Source organism: Adiantum capillus-veneris, chromosome 4, assembly GCF_014529385.1.
Source record: "Adiantum capillus-veneris isolate H3 chromosome 4, ASM1452938v2, whole genome shotgun sequence".
Taxonomy (NCBI): Eukaryota; Viridiplantae; Streptophyta; class Polypodiopsida; order Polypodiales; family Pteridaceae; genus Adiantum; species Adiantum capillus-veneris.
Window position 1 is genome coordinate 126,478,532 of NC_140934.1, and position 24,047 is coordinate 126,502,578.

Genomic DNA, 24,047 nt, shown 5'->3' on the forward strand with positions numbered 1-24,047 from the left:
AGAACAAAAAGGAACCTTGAGCACAGTACGGAGCACTCATCTTGAGCAAAGTTCAAACATTCATTCCACTGCACCTTACACTTGGTTTTGAAGAAAGACGGATCTTGGAGAATGTGCATCGATTATAGAGCTATCAACAAAATCACCATCAAGAACAGATTTTCGATTCCTAGGATCGATGATATTCTTGACCGACTACGGGGATCCTCGTGTTTTAGCAGAATCGATTTGAAGAGCGGATATCATCAGATCCAAATCGCGGCGGGAGATGTCTACAAGACGGCTTTTCGGACGACTTTTGGGTTTTTTGAGTTTTAGGTGATGCCTTTCGGCCTAACCAATGCTCCTACGACATTTAACCGGATGATAGACAAGATTTTTCGAGAGTACAGACTATTTGTTGGCACTTTCTTTGATGACGTTATTTTTTTTCAAGGATGAGGCAAAACATAGAGAACATCTGCTACAGGTCTTTCAGGCATTATGAAATCACAAGTTGGTGATTAATGCGAAGAAAAGTAAATTTCTCCTACCCAAGATACACTGTTTGGGACACATTGTCTCAGTAGCAGGAGTGGAAATGGACCTGGCCAAGATAGAGACTCTCCGTGATTGGCCCTATTTGAAGAATGTCCATAAAGTTGGAAGCTTTTTGGGCTTGTGTTCGTACTACAGACGGTTCATTAGAAAGTTTGTAGAGGTTGCTTCCCCTTTGCATATTTTGACACAGAAAGGAGTGCCTTTCTCGTGGGGACCCACAGAGGTGACTGCCTTTCAGACATTGAAAGAGAATTTGACTACACGACCAGTTTTGACTTTGCTGGATTTACAGAAGTCGTTTGAAGTATATTGTCATACTTGTGGTCGTAGTTTGGATGCGGTCTTAATGCATGAAGGCCATGTCATTGCCTATGAGAGCCGATTGTTTTTAAGGCCGGAATTGACACTACAGATATGTGAGAAAGAGCTTTTAGCAGTTATCCATGCTCTCACTCAGTGGCGACATTACCTATTCGGAGCCGATTTTACGGTTTTCACAGATGGTTTGAGTTTACACTACTTCTTGTCACAGAAGCAGCTATCGGAAAAGCAGATGATGTGGGCAAACAGTCACACTTTACTTGCGGATTGTCCATGTGCAAGGATAGAAGAAATTGGTGGCAGATACTGTCCCGAAAGCCGTTAGTTATGGCTATTTCCGCGATACATCATAGGAATTTCGAGAATATGGTCGGTCAATACGCCAAAATTACAGATTTTTGCAAATGTATTCAGTTGAATACAAAATGGGGAGGTAGTAGCGGAATATTCCATTTGGGATGGCTACTTGATGAAGAAAACGATGTTGTGCGTTACACAACCGTTGAAGGAAAAGGTTCTAACCGAATGCTACTGTCCACCTTTTACGGGTCACCGCGGCATTGTTACCACCTCGAAATGAGTGGAGAGATACTTTGGTTTGGCCGAGACTCAAGAAGGACGTGGACGATTTTGTACGCGGTTGCTTGGTATGCCAGAAAGTAAGGTTTTGACAGGCATAGAGCACAGGGATTGTTACAGCCTTTACCCACACCCACCCGCCCCTGGAAAAGTATTGCAATGGATTTCATTTTTGATCTCCCGAAAACACAGGGTGGGCAAGATTGTTTATTGCCCAGATCTTCAGATTACATGGCATGTTTGAGACAATTGTCTCCGACAGAGACCCCAGATTCTCAAGTTTGTTTTGGAAGGCTATTTGAGAGAACATTGACACGCGGTTGCAATTCTCGTCATCGTTCCACCCGCAGACTGACGGGCAATCAGAGATTGCTAATTCAGTAGTACCAGATTTGTTGAAGTCTTCTTCTTTGGATTTGAAGACTTCATGGAAAAAGGTTTTTGCCTTTGGGGGAATATGCCTACAAAAACACGATTAACTCTTTGATGGGGAAGGTGCCATTTGAGATTATTCAATTTGCTACGAAGGGTCCACCCTTCCTTAGCACGTAAGATAAGATTTTTCTTTGAAGCCGACCAGTTCACGAGGGACTTGACTTGAACTTGGTCCGGAAGACTTTAGAGGAATCTCTGAAAAAAGCAGCAGATTGACATCGTCGCGATTTGAAATTGAAGGAGAACGATTGGCTGCTCTTACATTTTGGGAAGGCAGGCCTGAGAAAGAAAAATGGAAAGGAGTGGCTTTCTCAAAAGCTTAGCATGAGATACTATGGACCTTTCTAGATTTTCCGAAAAGATAAATGATGTCTCCTTTAGACTGAAGCTGCCCGATACTTGGAGAATTCACAATGTTTTTCATGTGAGTCTCTTGAAGCCTTTTGAAGGCGATGTGACCGATGATGGGGAGTCAGATGAGCAACCCGAAGTGGAGAAAAATGAGCAGATACTCGTTCCAGAACAGATATTGGCGTAGAAAAACAGAAGGTAAAGTGATAAGACGATTCTTGGTTAAATTCAAGACCTACTCCGCATTGGATGCGAAGTGAATGGAGGAGGAGGACCTAGCAGATACTCCTCAGATTGTGAATCTTTACCTTAAAGCATTTGGATTAGCATAGTCTATTCTAAATGAAACCCCGAACTCAGCTTGGGCGGAATCTGGTGCAACGGGTATGCACAAGAGGGGAGTTGCTCCGCTCCTTTGTCAACAAATTGCCTCGATTTTTTATATTAAAGTCACTGATGTCTCTTTAAGTTTCAAGGATACTGTGAGATGACAGTATTCTGCTGTAATGACTTTACAAACTGGAATTCCCGAACATGATACTGACTTGTTCTTCACTTGTTTAAGTGCAAGAACTGATAGACGAAATGACAACAGCAATTTGGTCTGAACGGTCTCGATAGACATGGTTGCAATAAGGATTAGTCAATTGGGCATCTTGGAGGTCTCGAGTGGATCTAGATGCGATTGCTAAATACATTGCCAATTAATCATGAACTGAGATCCAAATGGATTTTTAAATGTGATTTGTCATGTGATGTCCTGTGATGTCAAGTGATGTCCTCTGATGTCGTGTGATGTGACTGTCAATTGGTACATGTGCTAGATGTGTGTTCCTAGTGCGTCGGTACTAACAGTTCGTTTCTGCTCAGACACTTTGGCCTCTGTCTGTTTTGCAGGCGTAATCGAGGGCGATTACAATACTTTCAAGAGGGGGGTATGTCACAAACCTGTGACGTGGCATAGCCTTTTGGGGCAAGAGAAACACACAGTGGTGGCTGCTGGCTGAAATGCTGGCATGGCAGTGACGTGGTAAACATTCCCGGAAATCCGTTGTTAGGGCTCACGTGGCAACAACGTACAGATCCCCACAATTTGCGGCGCACTTCACGACGGAAAACGCGGAAGGCTGTACGGAATGCTGACTTGGCTGGCTGGCGAGAGAAAAAAAGCAGGGCAAGGAATTTTCTACGCAAAGCTAGCTGAAATCTACGCAAGTTGCTTTAATTTACTAAGCAAGCTTGTGAGAGGATTTGCTTTATTTTTATGAGGCTTTTGACTTTGAAGCTTTTGGGGCTCTGCTTTTAGCAACCCTCGTAACCTTTATTAAGAACCCAAGGGGGCTCCCTCTGCAGAGCATCTGGACGCAGAGTCTAAGAGAGAGCACCCGCGGGAGTTGTACTTATAAAAAGAAATACCGAAAGGGGTGCCAGTCTTTGGGGCCAATACCTCTAGGCACGGAACTCCACCGGGCCGTGTCGAATCAATTGTGAACTGTGAACTGTTTTGAAGTGAATCTCTGCTGTGTTGCGGTATCTTGACTTGGAGTGTCCAAGTTTGTTACATCAGATAGAGTGTGGAGTATTCGGGTCTCCCGAACCAGTGTTGCATTTGCAGGCGGATGGGCCATTTGGCAAAGGCCTGTCCTCGCAGGAGACCTCTACCCACAGCGCATGCGCAGCCTCCCAATGCTGAGCATGCCTAGCAACCAGATACACAAGACGCACAGGCTGGTACCTCGACAGAGACCAGCGATCGAACAGCTGACGGTTGGCAGCAGGTGCCTTGCCGCCGCGACAGGGGCGAGCTCGCCCCACTGCTCCCCCTAGTGGCTAACCCTCTGCAGCTCAGCGACACTGGGTTCCGACTAGGAACCGTTTTGACCCCCTTCAGCAGGACCAGCCTGAGGAGGCCCTGTCCACTTCAATTCCTCCACCATCGCCTCCTCCTCCCACAGACGCTGCCGCTCCCCTCCCCCACCTCCACCTTTGCCTCCCGGCCCTCCTCTCTCCCTAATGGGACCCACAGCCGCATCTCCCGACCCCTCCTCCACTCCTCCTCAAATGCAGGGCACTGGACTCGCTTATGCCGCGACGCATTCTCTTGGTAGTGCTTTCGCTACGAGCCGTGTGGCTTGAGACGGACAGCCCCACCTGAGGCCGCCTTTCTAAGTGTTGACTTCTCCCTTTGCAGCAGTCCCTAGAGGTTTAACTAGTTTCGACATTCGCAAATGCTCGGACTTTTTCGACTACAGCTTCACTCGGTTTTTGGGCGACTCTTCTCCTAACCTGGAGGAGGCTAGCTTTCGAGTCCACATCCTCTTTCTTGCAACTAGAGGATGTGGACTCGACATTGAGGCCCTGGACACAACGGTGGGTTTTTCCTTGCCGCTGTGTGGTAGGGATCTCACAGAGTGGACCCAACATACATTCCTTGACTGGCTCCAGATTCCCGCTACTGAGTTCTCACACCACATAGGGGACTTAGCGGTGAGATATGGTGCAGACACTTTGGCCTCTTGCCAAGTTCAGCGTGACACCTCCGGATGCAGCAGGTTGCAGGCACATTGTGGTGCATTTGTTTGCTGACACTCAGTGCCCTCCTTGTTATGTATTTGTGCATGAGGATTCTTGGACAGAGGATGTAGCCCTTCGGGCTGCACGCTCGGCTTGGGCCTGGGCGAGACAATCACTTCTTTCGCGCTTGTCTAGCGGTCATTCAGATGCGGATTACTCCCCATCCAAACCAGCCTCAAAGATAGCAAGGTTGGCTGTTGCGGCAGCATCTGTTTTCTCTCACTGACTCCATGAGGATCATCTCATGGAATGTGCAGGGATTAGGAGGGCCCCAGTTTCAACGTTAGAGGGGCCGGCTGCGTCGTGAGCTACAGAGATGCCTTGTGGGTGGTGAGATTGACATTCTTATGCTTCAGGAGCATCACCTTTGTGAGAGCCGCATTCGGCGATGTGGACAGATTTTGCGTAGTCGCTATGAGACGTTTTGGTCAGCTGCATTTGGACCTGGAGGCATCCAAGGTGGGGTATGTATGACTATTGCGGACTCTTTGCAGCAGGCCATTGTGGACAGAGGGATTATTGTGCCAGGCAAGGCTCAGTGGATTACTGTGCGGGTTCAGGGTTGCCTCATGGGCTTCCTGAACATCTACTCGCCCAATGTGGCGAGCGCACGTGCAGAGTTTTGGGCTCACATAGTAGAGTCTCTGCCGCCGCAGGCAAAGCAATGGTGCATTGGGGGAGACTTCAACATGTTGGAGGACCCCGCTACCAGGATTGGAGGTAGCCATACTTCTGTGCATGGAGTTGAGTTGGCAGCTTGGGAGAGGTTATGTATGACTGCGGGTTTCAGATATGTGACAACATTCTAGCTTTGTGAGGCCACTTGACAGCCTGGCCTTCTCTCGTTCGGACCGTAGAGTGGGAGGAGTGAATCTCTATCGGATTGATCGCTTCTACACTAGTGACCACTTTTGTGACTTGGGTGGGACTGTTGGCATTCTGGCTGGGACTTCCTTTTCGGGCCATGCACCAGTGATCCTCACAATGACTGATAGGCAGAGGAGGGGGAGCACGATGCTACGCATCCCTGTGTCACAAAAATACGGAAGCGTAAACTGACGTTTAATTGCAGTTCAAATACTCAAGAGAATTAGAGAGAGAGAGAGAGAGAGAAAGCTTGACACTTCATTGGGGACTAGAAGATGGGCTGGTCCCCCCCCCATAAAGAGAATATCTTTATTACTAAGGGAGAATCTTTACAAGCACAAGAACGGGGCGAAAGCCCGTCCTCTATTCTTTCTTGGCCTTTTTCTGCTTCTGACTAAGAGTAGAAGAACTGCTCTCTGACTATTGAGAGGATCTATCCTCTTCTGCGAGATTTTGGAAAGCTCTCGTAGGGGAGAGTCTACCTTCCACAAAACTCATCGGAAGCTCTCACGAATGAGGGTCTATCTTCCGTTAACTGTGCCACTTTGGACGTAACCATTCCTGCAATTAACCAACCACAAAAACATGCAAAACGCACACACACGCTTGCTGTAATTTTCTGCACATAACTAGAAATTGTTACCTGAGTGTGTTCCAATGCCAAATTGGAGGTCCTTTTCACGATGGAAATGCTCCAAACTTGGTGTATGTGTAGAGTAGGCAGTGGGGAATGAGATTCTATTAAGACTTTGCTGGAATTCACCCTAATACAAGTGATTAGGGGCTGAAAACAAGGAATTTGCAGCAGCTAGACAAGGGAGAAAGAGAGTTTTCTACTACTTTACGCGATGAAACTTCTCCCAAAGCTGCAAGCAACCATAAGAGGCCTTGTTCTAGGTGATGGGTGCTTAGAGGCTCCACATACACCACAAGGTGCTGCTCTCAAGCTTCAATGGAGAGCTTCACTACGTAGAGGATGGTCAACTTGGGGGGGATAGTGCACTGCCAACCTGGCAAGAGGGGGAGGGGCTGCTCTCTTATACCCTCCCAGCAGAGGGGGTGCTAGCATGAAGAGAGAGAGAGAGAGAGAGAGAGAGAGAGAGAGAGAGATTGCATGGGAAAGTGTGCCAAGTGGCACACTTACTTTAAAATTTAAGAACCATTCAACTTTTGACTTTAAAAATCCTATGCTAGTTAATGAAATGTGCAATTAAGTGTACAACTGCACACATAGATGCAACAAATGAAAACTTTATATGCTCCCTAGCGCATTGCCGTACCAGCAATGCTCTGGCATTACCTGTTCGCACTTGTCCGGCTATTTGGTCCAGTGCAAAATCATTTAAGAATACTTTTAACTAACTTATCCTAAGGCCGTAAAATAATCAGGCCTTAGGGTGATTATTCTAGGGACCCCATCTCATTCCTGTGCTTGCACTAGCGCGCGTAATTTTCTGAGCCTGAAACTTGAGGCTACTATCTACCCCTTCATTGAAGACCCAATTTCCCAATCGCTAGGGCTTCAGGGTATTTTCTGCTAGGGTCTCCCTGAGGTGCGCTGGCCCAAACTTGGGCGCACCTGAGACCCCAGAACTGCTAAATCTATTCTGATGTGCACACACTAATTAGATAATTCTTCTCTCGTAAATTGATTATTTACAAAGTCTGACTTAGTTACACCCTGAGAGGGTCTTGCTGGACTCTGCAATCAGAGAGAGAGTGGAGGCTCTTTGAATAGATAGCTTAGACATGCAGGATTCTCCTACTGACAGAGTGGCCTCAGGACTTGCTCAGCTTAGTCGACTCTTTCTTCAGGATTCTTCGGCTCGCCTGGCTGCAGCGAGAGAGGAGCAGCAGCGTCTCCGATGGGGCGTGCTTCCTTGCAGAGGATGCAGGAGCAACATCCAGACAGTCCTTGGGTTTGAGAAGCAGTTGCAGCAGGCTCGCCAAGAGCTTGTTAGCACGGAGGAGAGGCGCCATGAGTTTGCTTTTCATCAACAAGCATCTCAGTGAACCCGGGTGGGTGACAGAGTGACATGCGCTTTCTTTGAGGCAGTGGGACCCCGGCATACGCATGCCAAGGTCGGTCAGTTTTGAGGAGGCCCGACGGGTCAGTTGCTTTAGAGCCAGAGGACATGCGTGCAGTTGATACTGACTTCTACCGTGATCTACTATCTGCACAGCCTCAGTCAGAGCATCAGGATGCATGCAGAGAGCAAGTGTGGGCACAGATGCCTTGTCTTGTGAATGAGGAGATGCGCCAGAGGCTTGAGCTTCCTCTTCAGCTAGAGGAGCTTCACGCGGCTCTTAGCGCACTTCCCCGTGGTAGCTGTCCAAGTGAGGATGGTTTGACTCCCAACTTTTTCTTGGAGTACTGGGACTTGCTTGGCTCAAATCTCTACACCACTTTTCAGTACATCCTGCACACAGGAGAGATGCCCCACAACATGAGGGCCTGATTTACCTCATTCCCAAGGAGGGTGGCTCCTTGGATGAGATTCGACAGTGGCGACCCATCACCATCCTCAACTCATCCTACAAAATTCTTGCTGAGGCTCTAAGTTTGAGGATTCAGCCACTTCTTGAGAGCATTATACATGGGACTCAGACAGGTTTTGTCAAGGAGCGTAGTATCCTTGACAACATCTTTACTTTTTGGGAGGCTGCTGTCCTCGCGCGGCTCTGTGGTGAGGATCTGGTGATACTTCTTCTCAATTTTGAGAAGGCCTATGATAGAGTTGACTGGGACTTTTGGGAGGGCACTCTACGCAGGATGGGCTTCTCAGATGCTTGGATCAGAGGTTTGTCAGCTCTGTACAAACGGGCACATAGTCAGGTTCTTTTGTCAGGAGGTAGAGGTGACGTTTCATGCTTACACGTTCGGTCAGACAGGGCTGCCCTCTTGCCCCCTTCCTCTTCATATTCTATGCGGAGGCGATGAGCAGGTTTTTGGTTTCACAGCAGGTTGGCTTACGTGGCTTAGCGCTCCCTATTCGGGGAGATGAGCTACTGGAGGATGTGTTTGCAAACGGCTCAGCCTTTTACTTGGATGGCCAGGAGGCCAACCTTCACAGATGTGAGTAGGCGCTTGAGACTTTTTGTTGTGCATCAGGCGCACTGATCAACTGAAGAAAGACACTGGCTTTCTCGATTGGTAGTGCTCCTACGCCTGATTGGATGCCAGATGAGGGTTTCAGATGGATTCCCCCAGGGATTGCAGTTTGATACTTGCGCTGTCAGGTTGGCTTGGACTTGTCTCCCGAGCAACAGATTGCTCCCCTCCTCTTGTCCATCAGGAGGAAGTTGTTACATTGGAGCTCCGCACGACTCTCTCTGGTAGGCAGAGTTGTAGTGGCCAACCAGGTGTTGTTGGCTACAATGTGGTACATCACTTCTTGTTGGATCTTTTGGAGTTCTTGCATCAGCCACGTAGAGAGGTTGATCAAGAACTTCCTTTGGTCAGGACGTGACTCAGATAGCCCGAGCCAAAGTGGCATGGCAACGCAGTTTTATGTGGTCGATTACTTTTCCTTTTCACAAACTCAGAGGGTAGGATCTCCAGCTTATCACGCTTCCAACTGAATCTTGTTACAAAATCCCAGAGAATGGTGAGACAAGAGTTATCCCAATATTGAGATAATTTGTACTTATTGAAAATGATTTTGAATTGATATCAATGTTATGAGCAGCAGTGGGAACCACTGAGAGTACTGAGGGATAAATGTTTTGGAAGGAGTCAATGTTGGCATGGTTATTAATACTAAAGATATCATCCATAAACCGAAAAGTATACATAAAGCTAGGTAGCATCATAGCCGTATGATGACATGCCAGTTGTTTTAATATCCAAGAGTATTCAAAGTAGCCTAAGTACAAATTACACATAACCGGTGAGCAGGAGAAACCCATAGGGATGCCAAGTACCAGGGAGAGTTGGGGATCATAGACCCAGCACAGCAGAGCAGAGCCCTTCTAGGGAAGGTCATCATCAGAGGACTTCTGCCAGGAGAGGAGCCCTGGAAGGAGTTCTTGCTTCAGCTACTTAGTGCTAGAGTGCCTCAGGCTGGAGGCCCTTGGCGATCTTCAACCAGATGGATTTTCATAGAGATGCGCAGAGTTGGCTTGAGCAGGAGACTGGAGGACCGCTTCGCTGTGAGTGCTTCGATCCTGGGAGCAGCATCAGCCTACTTGTACGGAGGAGCGCCTGAGACAGCCCCTTGTTTGGAGCCCCATGGTTAGCACTCAGAGAGGCCACTTGGTTGGTAGTAGGCCTCATGTTTCCTCGGCTCTGCACTTTAGGTGATTGGCTATAGTTTTCAGGGAGCTTCAAGGCAGAGGAGCTTCAAGGCATTCAGGTACAGGGCATGAGAGGGGTGCAGAGCATGTGTCAGGACATCTCAGAGGCAGTACAAGCTGGGTGGCTCACACCTCTCGAGTCAACAGCGCCCAGATGGATGGGGGCCTTCACGTGACTGGAGGTTCTCATCTCAGTTCGGGCCTGTTCAGAGACTGTACCCTCCCTGTTCTTCGAGTTACAGGGTGAGGGACGCTTACATCGAGTTGCAATAGAGGCCCCACAGGTGGCAGATTGTTGTTTTCAGAGAATCCGAGTGGTGGGCATCTACGGGAGAACTTGTGTCATAGATCCTGACCTAGCAACTCTTGAGACTGGCTACTGGATTCTGTGGGCTTGGAAGAGTTGTCCACTGGCACGAGTACAGTGGGATCCTGGAGAGTGGTTTTGGAGGGACCCTTTCTCCTCAGCAGACCATCCAGGCGTCCCTTTCTTTCAGTACACTGTTCGATTGGGACGTCACATACTGGCAGCACAGAGAGGCTCGTCTTGCTGCAGCACCGCATTGGCAGGAGGAGGGTCTCACAACTGAGTTCTTGGCAGCTTTTTGGGAGAGGTTGTGGGACTCCAGACAGCCGAGGCGAGTCACTTTGTTCCAGTGGCTGGTGGCACACCGAGTTACAGCAGTTGGGAGCTAGCTTGTACATAGTGGTCTCTCGGCAGCATGTACAGTCTGTGACCATCTTGTGGAGAGTCAGCGTCATTGTCTTTGGGACTGTCCTTTGGCACAGCAGGTTTGGCTTCGTGTTCTTCGGCTGATGCCAACTCTTTCCACTGCTTGGCAGTACACTTGGGGGGCAATTGCGTGGTCCACTTTCACGGGCCCGGCACTTCAGTTTGAGCTATCCTCCACCAGTAGGATGATAGTGATGCAGGGGGGGTCGACCTACACTCCAACCTGCTACAGAGCTTACTCCACAAGAGTGGTGCAGTGAGAGAGAGGAGTGTTGGGAGCTCATCTACGGCTTGACACTCTGGTTCATCTTGTGGGCCCGCTGCTTCCGCATCTTCAAGGCTCGCCCTGTACCACCAGCAGAGACTGTTCGAAATCTTTGGCTAGAGTTGATCCATACTCTCAGAGGACACTTCGAGAGACTCCAGGGCAACTTCGACCGCATGCAGGAGCATAGAGAGGCTTTCCTTCGCCTCTGGCGTCCTGGGCCTTTTTTCACCATGGTCCGGGTGTGCTCAGATACCATCCACCTGTGTGGCTTACTCCACAAGAGTGGTGCAGTGAGAGAGAGGAGTGTTGGGAGCTCATCTGCGGCTTGACACTCTGGTTCATCTTGTGGGCCCGCTGCTTCCGCATCTTCAAGGCTCGCCCTGTACCACCAGCAGAGACTGTTCGAAATCTTTGGCTAGAGTTGATCCATACTCTCAGAGGACACTTCGAGAGACTCCAGGGCAGCTTCGACCGCATGCAGGAGCACACAGAGGCTTTCCTTCGACTCTAGCGTCCTGGGCCTTTTTTCACCATGGTCCGGGTGTGCTCAGATGGCACTACCATCCACCTGTGTGGCTTTTCCCTCCTCCCATCTCTTGATTTAGCCTCATTGTACATATGTTGTTTTTTCATTGGGAGAGTCTCCCCATCATGATTGTTATAGCCCTCTCTTGTAGAGGTGGTTGTAGGCCTATGGGCAGTTTCATTAACTAATAGAAAGATCTTTTTCCCGAAAGAAAAATAAAAAAGAGCACACGTCACACATAACCATGAGACATCATGGTGATGAAAGCTATATTGACATACTGGAATGGAAGCCCCATCAAAAACTAACCCTAAATATGCATTCTGTCCTAGATACTTTGTTTGCAAGTCGACATTGAATGGTTAAAGAAATAAAGCCATGGACATCGCCCTTAGCAAAAGGCTTGCAACAACTCCCACCCAATTTTACCTACTATACCAACCCTTCTTCAGCCCATTTCTCTCTCACTATTTAAAAGTTTCGAGTATAGTTGGCATCTCCATACCCCTCTCTACCTCTTGCATCTGAAATTCTAGTTGTGTACATGTTGCATTTCAGGATCAGAGAAAGCTCTCCAAGTTATTGTTATACTTTTTCCAGTGAGCACAATAAAATTATAAACAAAGAGGGTCTTCTCTGGAAAACCTTATACCTACATTTAGCTAGCAAGGCCATGCGTGCAGAGAAACAGAAAAATATGCTACCTTTGAAACCACATGAGATGTGTCAAGAAGAAGCTCCAGAATTTCACGAGCATGAGAAGCATCAGCTCTGCGGTGTAGGCCATCTTGAAGTGCAGAGAGAGAAGCCTTGACACTGTCTTTGACAGAGGAAAGCCTGCTTCTGAGGTCGCTGAGGGGGGCACGCATACGCAAGACAGCGCCATCCACATCAACAAGCTTAGTGCTGAGGTTAACAAAGTCTGCATAGTCTCTGTTGATGAGCTCAACCAGCTCACCCTTGAGAAGCCGAAGATGGCTGCGCAGTTCAGCACGTAGGGTTTCGAGCGGCACGAACTTACGTAGATCTGCAATGTAGGACTCGCTGCTGAAATCTGAGGCTGTAAAGGCGTTCTTATTGAACCAGAGAGGCATCGTGTCTGTGTCGTCTCCTCCGAACAGTGCCATCACCGATCTTGGCCTCTGCGATACGGGCAGCCCAGACTGCTGCAGATCTGCCATAGCTGCAACCTACAAGCGTTCACGCCAGCATGCACGTAACGCAGCTACTGCATTCACATATGCAAGCGGGAGATAGCGAAGGCCCAATGTGTCAGTACTCGCCTGACCCATGTATAACGTATCAATGTCTTTGTGTCATCCTATTGATGTCAACAAAATTAACTAAAAAGAGTCTCTACTATGATGTATCCGCGTTAGGGACTATGGATGGTATACAAGACATCAGAATAGTGTGCTTGGGTAAGCAGGGATAGATGGGCTCATTGTATATCCATTTGCTGGAGATAATACATCATCATGAAAATGTAAGCCTACTCAGGTCCATCCTACGATGATGGGAGAATGTATTATGGTGATGGGAGCCTCTACTCACTATGGGGATCCATGCATATCTATATGCTTGGGATAAGACAGTGTCATGAAAATGCAAGCCTACTCAACTCCATCTTATGCTGATGGGAGGGTATAGTCTGGCATACATAAAGGAGCCCTCTATAAGGACCGACATGATCTCCACAAGGTCAACGGTCCTCCATTGCTGTCTCTCTTGGAGATGTCTCTTATATTGGGCTTGGATTGCCCTCCTACATCGATGTGATGGCCCAAATAGGGGCTTTTTTTTGGCATTGGTGTGCATTGATCTCCTTTACTCTAGCAAGGGTGACTCCCTGTTTTGTTGTAGCACCCTCTTCAGATGTCATATATGTAGGTGAAATATCTTATAAGCCTAGTCTCTCCAATATGGTTGCTTCTGCTTCCAGTCTGCAACAATAGATGCTCTTGGTATTGATACATCTCAAGCAGAAAGCGACCCAAGAGCTCGAGGTACCTCCACTCTACATAGCCTGCACATCCTTGCCTCCCGTGAGATGTCTATTGCTAGACCTACATCAATCTCAATGGGGTGGAATGAGACCCTATGTCATTGATCAACCATTGCCCTCAAGCTATATGCTACGAATAAATCAATGTATGAAGGGCATTGAATAAAATTGTCACGTGTTACCATGAGAAACTACTTTCTATATTAGTCAATCTTGGTGGGCAATGGCTATGCCAGTGCCACCCTAAGGCCTTTCTACGTGTCTCTGTCTATGCTCGTGTCTTACTATCGTGTCCCTCTAGTTGTAGAAGTGGGAGATATGTCGGCCACTTGGATGATGTTGGGTGGATGGTAATCTATCCATGGTGTAGCCATACTCTTGAACTCATCTCTTGAAGCATACCATACGCCCTAGTCAACTCTACTAGCCATTGAGAGGCCTCATAATTGTTGGGATTCAGGCCAACTGTCCGACCACCCATAACTAATGACTAACTTATTCTTTGGATATAATGAAAAAATAAGTAGTGATGCGTAATTCTCACCGAGAGCTCCACCACATCTTGTCTCCTACTGCATTGCACTGCACTGCACTCGCACGCACGCGCTCTTGCAGTGCCCTCACAAGTGGTATCAGAGCCAATTGTTCTTCTCAAATCTGGTGGCATGCACGAAGGCTTCCTGATGAGGTAAGGTTCAAGCTTTGGATAAGCCAATGTGCAAAAAATTGAGCTATGGAAGAGCACGACACTATTCTGCAAAACCCTTGAGCAAGGTGCAGAAGCTTTGGATAAGTCAATAGCATGGAAAATTGAAGCCAATATACTAGCATTGGAGACTACAACCAGTAGCACTGCAAACGACACAGAAAAACAAAAGGATAACACTGCCTGCAAACTAAAGCACAGCATTGGTTAATTTTGTTTTGCACTTTTGCAACGAGGGAAGGCTTCAAATCAATAGCACTAGTAGCAAAAAAACATAGCGTTGGTTTTTTGGGCTCTTGCACAATGCTAGAGAGAGAGAGAGAGAGAGAGAGAGTAAAAATGTTGGCAAATCTGCAACGCAAGAGAGGAGAGAGAGAGAGTGTGTGAGCTCTCAGGTGTTGGCAAGCAACAAAGTGTGTGTGTGTATGCGCACACACACACACACACTTACTTTTGGCAAGGAAAGAGAAGCGAGTGAAGAGAGAGGGAAGCTCTCAATGGGCCTCTCTCAGCATCACGCATACAACGGGTGTGTGGAGAAGAGGATCTATGCAACACACACACACACACACACACACACACACACACACACACACGCACACACCTCCAACCATATGCACACAGATCAATCCGGTGCTCTTCCTACATACACACACACATAATTCTCGACATCGGCACCGACATCGTCATCGGCATCGACATTTACACACACAGGAGTGCTTCTTGATGTATGCTTATTTTGGTTTAGAGATTGTTCCATTTATTTCACAATAATGGATAAAACCAATTCCAAAGATTTATATTAGCTCTCATTTGAATGAGTTCAACAATGTTTTCTCGCAGCTTACTTCCAAAGGTCATAACTTTGATGATGAGATGAAGGCCATCTTTTTGCTATGTTTGTTGCCATCGTAATGGGATACGTTCGATACTACCATAAGTAACTCTATCCCTAAGGGAAATCTTGTTTTCAACGATGTTACTAGTGCGTTGCTCATTGAGGACATTGGACGTCAATCTCTTGATGCGAGTGGGCATGGTGATGCGTATATGGCTAGTGGAAACCATGTGACAAGACAAGGCAGTGTAGTCGTAGTCGTGATCGTTCTCAAGATCTCAACAGTAGTCGTAGCAAGAGTCGTGGTGGAAGAGACATGAAGAATGTTGAATGTTATCACTACCATTAAAAATGAAGAAGGATTTTCATGCATTACAACGTGAAAATGGCACAGAAAGAGCAAAATTTGACACACCTAAGAGCACTATGAAGATAGAAGAACTTAATGATGTTGAGTCTCAACTGTTGAGACTGTCTCGATTTGTATATCTTCACCTTAGATTTGAGTCATGATGCATTGTTAGCTCTTGATGAGCGTTATGCCCATAATTGGATATTGGACTCAGATGCTAGCTTTCATGTGACTCCTCATAAGTAGTGGTTCTCTACATATACTGCTACACATGGTATAGGAAACTGGGTAATTCATATGAGCTCAGTATATGCGGTATTGGGGCCATAAAACTTTCTATGCGTGATGGCACCGATTTTATGCTGCAGAAGTGGAAGATTGTTGGGGTTCGGGCCAATTGATCGATCGTCCATCACTAATGACTAACTTATTCTTTCAATATAATGAAAGAATAAGGAGTGGAGAGTAATTCTCACCGAGAGCTCCACCACATTTGATCTCCTAATGCATTGCACCGCATTTGTGCACTCGCACGCACGCATTCCCGCAGTGCCTCACAATAAGCAAGCCTGAAGAATCTAATTGGTCCCATCTCCTTGATGTCATTGCATGAGGTTTTTTTAAACCGAATATAGTATCATTCATGATAGGAGCATAACTAAGTAACTAGAGATCTAATTACACACTACAGGCTCAATGCAATAGAGGCATAAGCTTAACACAAAACACTTGATTATTGAGTGAGTTGTTGAGTGTATACACAAGCTTACTTAACAGCCTTGAGCTAGGTATAGTAGCACATACAAGTGATGATGTCATAGGGATTGCCAACAAGGCTCCACATTAGGATTTATCACATGGTCTATCACATGTCATAAGCTGACTAGGCATCCACATGTAAGAGGGTGCTCTCAAACACATTTGGTGCTAAAAACATGCATCCTAACATCATGGTGAATGTCGATAGAGGTGCAAAAGGATGCAAGTGGAGTAAGCGCTTAGTGATATGCTACCAATATAAGGACTCCAGATCATGTGTTAAATATATAATGTAGTGTGGGAATATTGTGGAGGTGAGACTCCTTGAAAATTAGTATGAATTGAGAGGTGAAAATATGTATGGTCTGCACCAATGGCTTGTATAACTAAACCAGACTCTATGACAGTCTATTGTGCTCCCACCCCTAGTGCCTCTCTATTGGAAACATGTAATCTCTTGTTGCATGCCCTACTCATCCGTTACTATTGTTTGCAGACTCTACCTTGCAATGAGAAATCAATGATGGTATTCCATACTTTTAATGCATACTCTTTTCATGTTCAATGCTTCCTCAAGTTGTTCTGACCCTGTGCATGGTATCTAGTATGGATCAAGAAACAAGACCGAGTGCTTGATATGAGAGACACCTACTTATTTAGCCCTTTCAAAACGCCCTTTGACACAAGGACATGTTGCATCATATAAGCCCACATAGGGTAATTGTCCCCATCCAATCTATCCTCAACAGCAAACATCTTGAACGCATATGTGTTGTTGTCAACCATGGCGCACATTGCACCTTATGTGAAAACTGCCCAAAAAGAGGAGAAACAAGCGGGAACAACATGTGTTACATAGCACAAACTATAGAAGATTGTAATAAGTGACATGTTATGCAAAAAATGGCATTGACAAAAATCTTGCACAAAATGACAAAATTGTATGTGCATCATTGCCTGTAGTGGAAACAGAGGCCAAAATGTCTTTGAATCAAAAATCTCAGTAGACTAAGCTCTACGAGATCTCCCGAAGTATTTTTGACTTGCTGATGCTCGCCAAAGCTCATAGAAAACAGAGAAAGAGAGCAGGCGTGTGTTGGAGCTGCTAGCGATTAAGCTCGAGAGGACGTAAACTATTCTGATACCAATTGTTGGAATTAGGGTTCCAGGGAAGTACACACAACTTGGAGAAGATGAAGGAAGCTCAAGGTACACAACAGAGAGTGTATCACTTAGTTTGCAATGGAAAGATAGATAGCCCTAGAGTGATGGACGTGTATACAATGCACGGGGGAAAAAACCTCCTACGGAGGGGAAAAATGCCTTGGTGGTCCTAAGTGTGTTCACACACATCATTACCACATGTTTATGGTAACAATATGCATGTTGTACTTTTTAAATTTCTTGTTTTTCTTGCTGCAAGATTTGGATGAGTTGTTGAGCAATTCCATCATCATGTGGTATCTCACAAGAAATGTGAGACAAAGGAGTAGGCAATGAGTAGCCATGTACAACTTGAATGATAATTTTCCTATGGATTAATGAGGAGTGTTGTGGTAAGAAAATTGAAGCCAGTGGATGTGTATGTAGTCTCTCATGAGTGTATATTCTTAAAAGATCTAACATGGTGCTATTGGCCGCTTTTACTTGTCCGATTCTGGATGAAATCCAAAAGTCAAGTCTATGTGAGTGCCCAAATTTGTGAAAGGTGTCACCCAAAAATCATTGCAAAAATGGGTATCTTGATTAGATATGATAAATTTAAGCATGCCATGCAAAACAAAAATATGCTTAAGAAATAATAGAGCCACTTGCTTAACTGAGGGTCTTCTTACAAGGTAGAAAGTAAGCCCGTTGTTAAATCTATCTACGATTGTCCAAATCATATCATTTTGTCCACAACTAAGTAGAAATCTGGTAATAAAGTCCATAAACATGTGTTGCTAAGGAGAGTCAATAATAGGTAAAGGCATCAACAAACCATTTTTCTTACCATGATGATGATTGATTCGTTGACAAACAAAACATATGTAATAACATTTGTTCAAAGGGAGGGCCAATAAACTTGAGATTCTACTATGTGAATAGTTGTGGCAATTCAAATGTGGCCTATATAAGGTGGTTCATGCCACTCTTTAAGAACAAGTTGATGAATGCAACAGTTACACACAATCGCTTTTCAAAGAACAAACACCCATCATGAAAGGAGTATTGTGCATGAAAAAAAAATGCACGGTTACAAAAGTACAAATAAATGTCAACAAAGTTAGAGTCACGAGTAAAAGTATCAACCATTTTTTAAAAAGTTTCAATAGACACAACAAAAATGTTATTAATTGATGGCATACAACTTAGTGCATTTGCAACCTTATTTTCATGTCCTGGTTGATATTGAATGAGTGAATAAAAACTTTGAATGACTGATGTCCACTTTATATGACGATCATAAATAGTTGGTTGTGAAAGCAAATGATGAATGCTTTGTTGATCAGTTTTAATCACAAATTCAGATCCCATCAAGGATGTTTTCACAATTTCAAAGCATGCACAATTTGTCATAAGTGCTATAATTGAGCTCATTGGGTTTTAACTTTTTACTTTTATACGCAATGGTGCATTAATACAACACTAATACCACACTCACTAGCATCAATCATAAGGAAAAAGAAGGGTCTTTTGAAATCAAGAATTTGTAAAACAAGGGCATGTGTGAGTACATATTTGAGTGTTTCAAAAAAAATTATGTTGATTATTCCAAGTAAAAAATGTATTCTTTTTCAAACACTACAAGAGGTTGTGTGCACTTGTGACGTTTTTAACGACGGAAATACACTGGGTTTTTATGCTCCCCGGCGTCGCTAAGACCGTCGCTAACAACGTCGATACGAGAACGTCGCTATGAGCGTCACTATAACCGTCGCTATAGCTGTGCTATATAGCGACGCTTACAAGCTACCTATAGCAACACTTATAGCAATGTTGCAGAGTCTTATATAGCGACGCTTATAGCGACGTCCGAGAGTAAAAAAATTTGGTGGCAGGGCATTCACCCATCAACCATATTGAATGTTTCAATAATAGAGTAAACCTAAATGAATCCAAGATAAGCCCAGATTCACCTTTGAAGGAAAGTGCAAGCTTAGGTGTAGACCCAAAGTAGTTATCCACAAGACAATATAACCATTAACTCCATCATCCATAGTATTGTTTGTAGAATAAAGATACAAAACTGACAAAAGTAAATTGATGAAAGTAAATCAATGACAATTGTACACATCATAGGCAAAATCACTTGATTGTTAAGCTTTACAAATGTAATAGTTACAACACCATTGTCATTATTGAGAAAATATACATGGTTCTCCAATAGTTACAAAAAGACGTATACACGTCATCTAATCAAACGTCTCATCGCGTCCAAGCGGAGTATCTGTCGGATTCTGAAAAAAAAACAATAAGACAGCTTTCTGTAAGTATAAACATATAATTTACAAAACAATACAACAAATAGAAAAGAGTAAACCTAATACTAACCATACAGCTGCGAGAACTCAGAATGTCCATCAGCGTGTTTAAGCCCTTTCTGCCTGCATACTCGTGCTTGTACGGTGTGGGGTCACGTCATGTCATCGACCACTGTTCAAAATATACAAAGAATCCACTATGTTAGAATTTAAAAGTACGAATAGATGTAACTACCAAACCTAAAGAGCAATGTGAAAACACTTACAAAATCGGCCTCAAATGATGCCCACCCGCCGCTCCCCAAGTGGTGCGAGCTCCCTGCCTCTACTCGCGCTTTGGCTGCCTCCTTTTGTTGCTTCCACTTGTCAGGATTCTTGCGCGTTGCTTGCTTCGCATTCTTCCAACCTTCTTTGGCCAGTCAATCTGGTTAGTTCCACCCATGCTTTATTGCTTTTTGCACTTCATAATGCTTGTGCTTGCAGTATTCATGCATTCGAACCTTCATCAGGTCTTCATTGAAGCGGTCATTCCGTGTTGACACGGGAAACTTGTCATGCAGCATCTGATGACTCTGTCTTTTAATTCGCTTGGTACTTCAATCCAGGTGTTTAGTATGTAGTGTCTAAACACCTGAGAGCAAAGACCGTGCATGCACGAGATCACCTTCTTGCCTTCATCATTCAAGATGATGCCGCTGCCGAAGTTGACGGAGTAAGGCAAGCCCTCTCGCCTGTGACGCGTGAACCTGGGTGTCTTGACAGGGGTCTCTAGCGGCGTATCGATGGGGGTAACGACGTCAGGTGTCTCCACTGGAGTCTGGGCCCCGAAGCGAGGAGTGTCGACTGGGGTGACTCCCGAAGGAGTAGGTAGTGGTGTGTAGCCAGGAACGGCCGATAGCCGCACAAAACTTGGCGTAGATGGCGATGTCGTGGCTGGTGTGGGGACGGGCAAAGAAGGGGAAGGTAAAGAGCCTCGTTGAACACGAGGCAGTGTTGAGACATCAGCGGTGGAATCCCCACAGCAACCGCTACCACCACCACTACAGCGTCGGTGCCTAGACGAGTGTGAAGATCGTCTCGTCGACACCGAAGCTTTGGAGCGTGCTGAATGCTCCGAAATAGAGGGAGATACTGAAGGAGTAGAACGACATGATGGTGTTCCAGAGCGATGACGATCCTCGTACCACTACCTCTACCAAGTGACAAAGAAGAAAGAAACTCATCATCATCCATACCTGCATTCAACACACGAACATTTAATCGTAATATTGAATGGAGAAGAAAACATGGACAAGTAGAGAGAGAGAGAGAGAGAGAGAGAGAGAGAGAGAGAGAGAGAGAGAGAGAGAGAGAGAGAGAGGACTCATAAAGAGGGAGGGATTCCTCTGTAGAGAGATTCCTGTGAAGTTCTTGTGAATTTGTCTCCCGTGTGCATTCTATGTATCTTGTAAAAGCACTGCGCTCCGAGTGCAATGTAGTGCTTCTTAGCGTCTCTTTCACCCGATCAACTAGATCTAGTGGAGGGGCGAGCAACATCTATGGCAGAGACAAATCACCTCCTTCCGATTGTAGCCTCAGTCTCCATCGCACTCGGAGCGCAGTGCTCATCGGTGAGGAGTGTCCCTGCTTGTGAGAACATACCCGGAGCACACGTACCTGGAGTGGACGCAATGACGATTAAACACAATTTAAATTTCTCAAGTATAGCCATGTGAATACAATATATATTATAAAACGGAACAAAATTGTTCAAATACAATGTTTATGGCTTTAAGAGGTCTCTCTCTCATCCTCGCATAGCTCAACATAACTCCCTATATCTATATAGAGCTCTCCGTTTAGGTAGATGTCCTCCGTTTCATTTTGTAGATCCTCTGCATGCACCCCCATAGAGAGTAGCAGCTCGATGCTCGTCTAGCACCACCTTAGCGACTTCTGACTGAGCATCTTCTCCAATCTCCTCCACTGATGCCGCTGTGATTGGCACATGGTAGCCCTCATATGTTCGTGCACTACAAGGGGCTACCTCTACGATGTACCACCAGTTTGATGCAAACTTTGTAGGATGAAATATCACCTACCAGAGCCGGTAAAATAAACTGCAAAACACGTCTAGCAATGATATTAAAACAATAGATAAGCTTGAGAAAAACCAAGATTTACAGTGTTTAAGTTTGAGTGTGAATCACCTGAGCATTCTGTTAGTCAGGGATAGTCATGCATGGTCCACATTAAAATGCCTCTGATCAAAGCATTCCGTCGACCTGTGTGTCGGCTCATATCCACCACTTCTATGCCAATCCACAATTGTTGTAGCTCTTCCAATAGTGGACGAAGATACACATCCATATTCTTAACTTTATACCGCCCCGGCACAATCAAGCTTAGCCACAGGTGCCCCTTCTTGGTAGTCAACCAGGGGGAATGTTGTAGTTGACGATGACAATGGACCATATACTGTAAGATGTTGATCTTTGACCAAATGGATTTACACCATCCATAGCTAGGCTTAGGCGCAAATTTCAAGCTTCCCTGGCAAAATCCGGCCATGTTTCGTCTCTATGTTTCCAGGCTGCGCAATCTGTAGGAATCTGTAGCACACCATCCAAAGATTTATTCTCCTCATGCTAATGCTAGTGCGGCCATGGACTTACATTTGAAGAAATGCTTGATGCGAGGAAGCAGAGGAAAATGTCACAAAACCTTTTGTGGAATTTTTGTTCCGTGGAGATCTACTCGATATCTCTCGGAATCACATTTTGGACACTTCTCCATGTCTATGTATTCCCCTCTGAAAAGAATGCAATCGTTAGGACAAGCGTGAATCGAATTGTAATCCATCCTCAAGTTTTGCAAGATTTTTCTTACTTCCTATCTGGAATCTGGCATCACATTATCAGCTGCTAGTATGTGCTCTTTAAGCAATCTACACAGCAAAAAAAATGCGGTACACTTGTGTAAGTAATCTATAGATCATTATACATCTAGAGTTTTTTATTAAAGTAAACACATTGTAATAGATCACCTGAAAAGCATTGTGATGCTAGTGTCATTCCATCCAAACTTTGCCTGCATGTTGAGAAGAACCAAGAGCACCTTCAATCTAGACACACGTGCTCCAACATACAATGGCGTATCGGCATCACTTTTTACATCATCATAGATAAGCCTTTCTGAATCCATGATCGTCTCGATCATTTCATCGATCTCGGGCTCAAACATTGTCTCATTGGGAATGTGGTCTGCATCATCATCCTTCGAGTTGTCAGAGGCTACATCTTGTGGCCTCACGAATGCTGCTTGACCAAAGCGCTTGCAAACACATCTATGGGGTTGCAAAATTGCTGCCTGTTGGCCAGCGTCAGAGTTCGATGAGTTATAATTGGCAACAACTCGATCTATAATAGATGGATCGAACTCGTCAAATTCGCGAACGTGTTGCAAAGAAACGTGTCTTGTCCGTCGCACAGCATGCTTGCATTGATTACAAGGACATAAGATCCTTGTTGAGAGATAGGTGTTTCGGTTGGACGGCCCCACATCCTCGTCACTACTCATAATGAAGGTAAAAACCTTATAACCTGGACATAAATTTAATCTTCTATTGGCATCCTCCGTCTTTTATCTCTCTCTCTCTCTCTCTCTCTCTCTCTCTCTCTCTCTTTGTTCACACTGTAAACTACCTCACATTCTCTAGTCATGTCCAATCCCCGCACACCTCGGTCTAGAGGTGCATGGAGGTCAGAACCACCAGGTTATAATCTCGTCTTTATTGGTCAATGCCTATATTTGTGATACGAGAAATCTACACACCCACTTCTAGATGATAGTGCATGTAGTGAACAAAACCCCTTTGCCTTTTCTCTAGTTGTAGCAATTCACATCATCTTAACATCTCTTCACATTAGATCTTTGTTCGAGGGACTACTTAGCACATTACCTGTTGTCCTTCAATCTGAGTATCATGCCGTTGAAAGCTTTCCAACTTAAGGTCGCATCCATAGAGAGGAAGAGAGGGATCACCGTTCGTCTAACTCTAATTTTTTTACCGTAATCCCGAAGGTAGACTCTAATATAAAAACTCAATCCAAAATCTAATCTTAAATCTAACCTAATTGAACATGTGGTGATTCGCAGCTAACTGAATATGGTTAGTGTGTGAGTTAATAGATGTCAGATTCTGATGGGAATATACATATTGTTGTGTAACTAGTGTTTGCTCTTTGGGCAAAGCGCGCCTTCATTGATATGCACTAAAATCTAACCTAAATCTATCTAATCTTAAATCGAACATAAATCTAGATCTAATCTAATCTTAAACTCAAAATAAACCTAAATCTAATCTAATCTTAAATCTAGCTTGTGCGCGTCTGTCGCACGTGTCAATGCAAGGGAACTTGCCGATACACTGTGTGCGAGCCACAAATGGCTCC

General features: G+C 45.2%; 1 protein-coding gene across 3 annotated transcripts in view; it reads right to left on the reverse strand.

Annotated features, from left to right (window-relative positions):
* Positions 1-12,845, reverse strand: part of LOC147459949 (oligomeric golgi complex subunit-like protein) — a 64,521-nt gene extending 51,676 nt beyond the window's left edge. For all 3 annotated transcript variants that reach the window (XR_015187922.1, XR_015187921.1, XM_086511109.1), the window contains exon 1: positions 12,195-12,845. Coding sequence is in view for 1 of the 3 variants with exons in the window: in XM_086511109.1 (XP_086367235.1) it covers positions 12,195-12,671 (477 nt within the window). In the remaining 2 variants the exon portion in view is untranslated. The remainder of the gene's footprint in view (positions 1-12,194) is intronic.
* Positions 12,846-24,047: the final 11,202 nt, after the last annotated feature.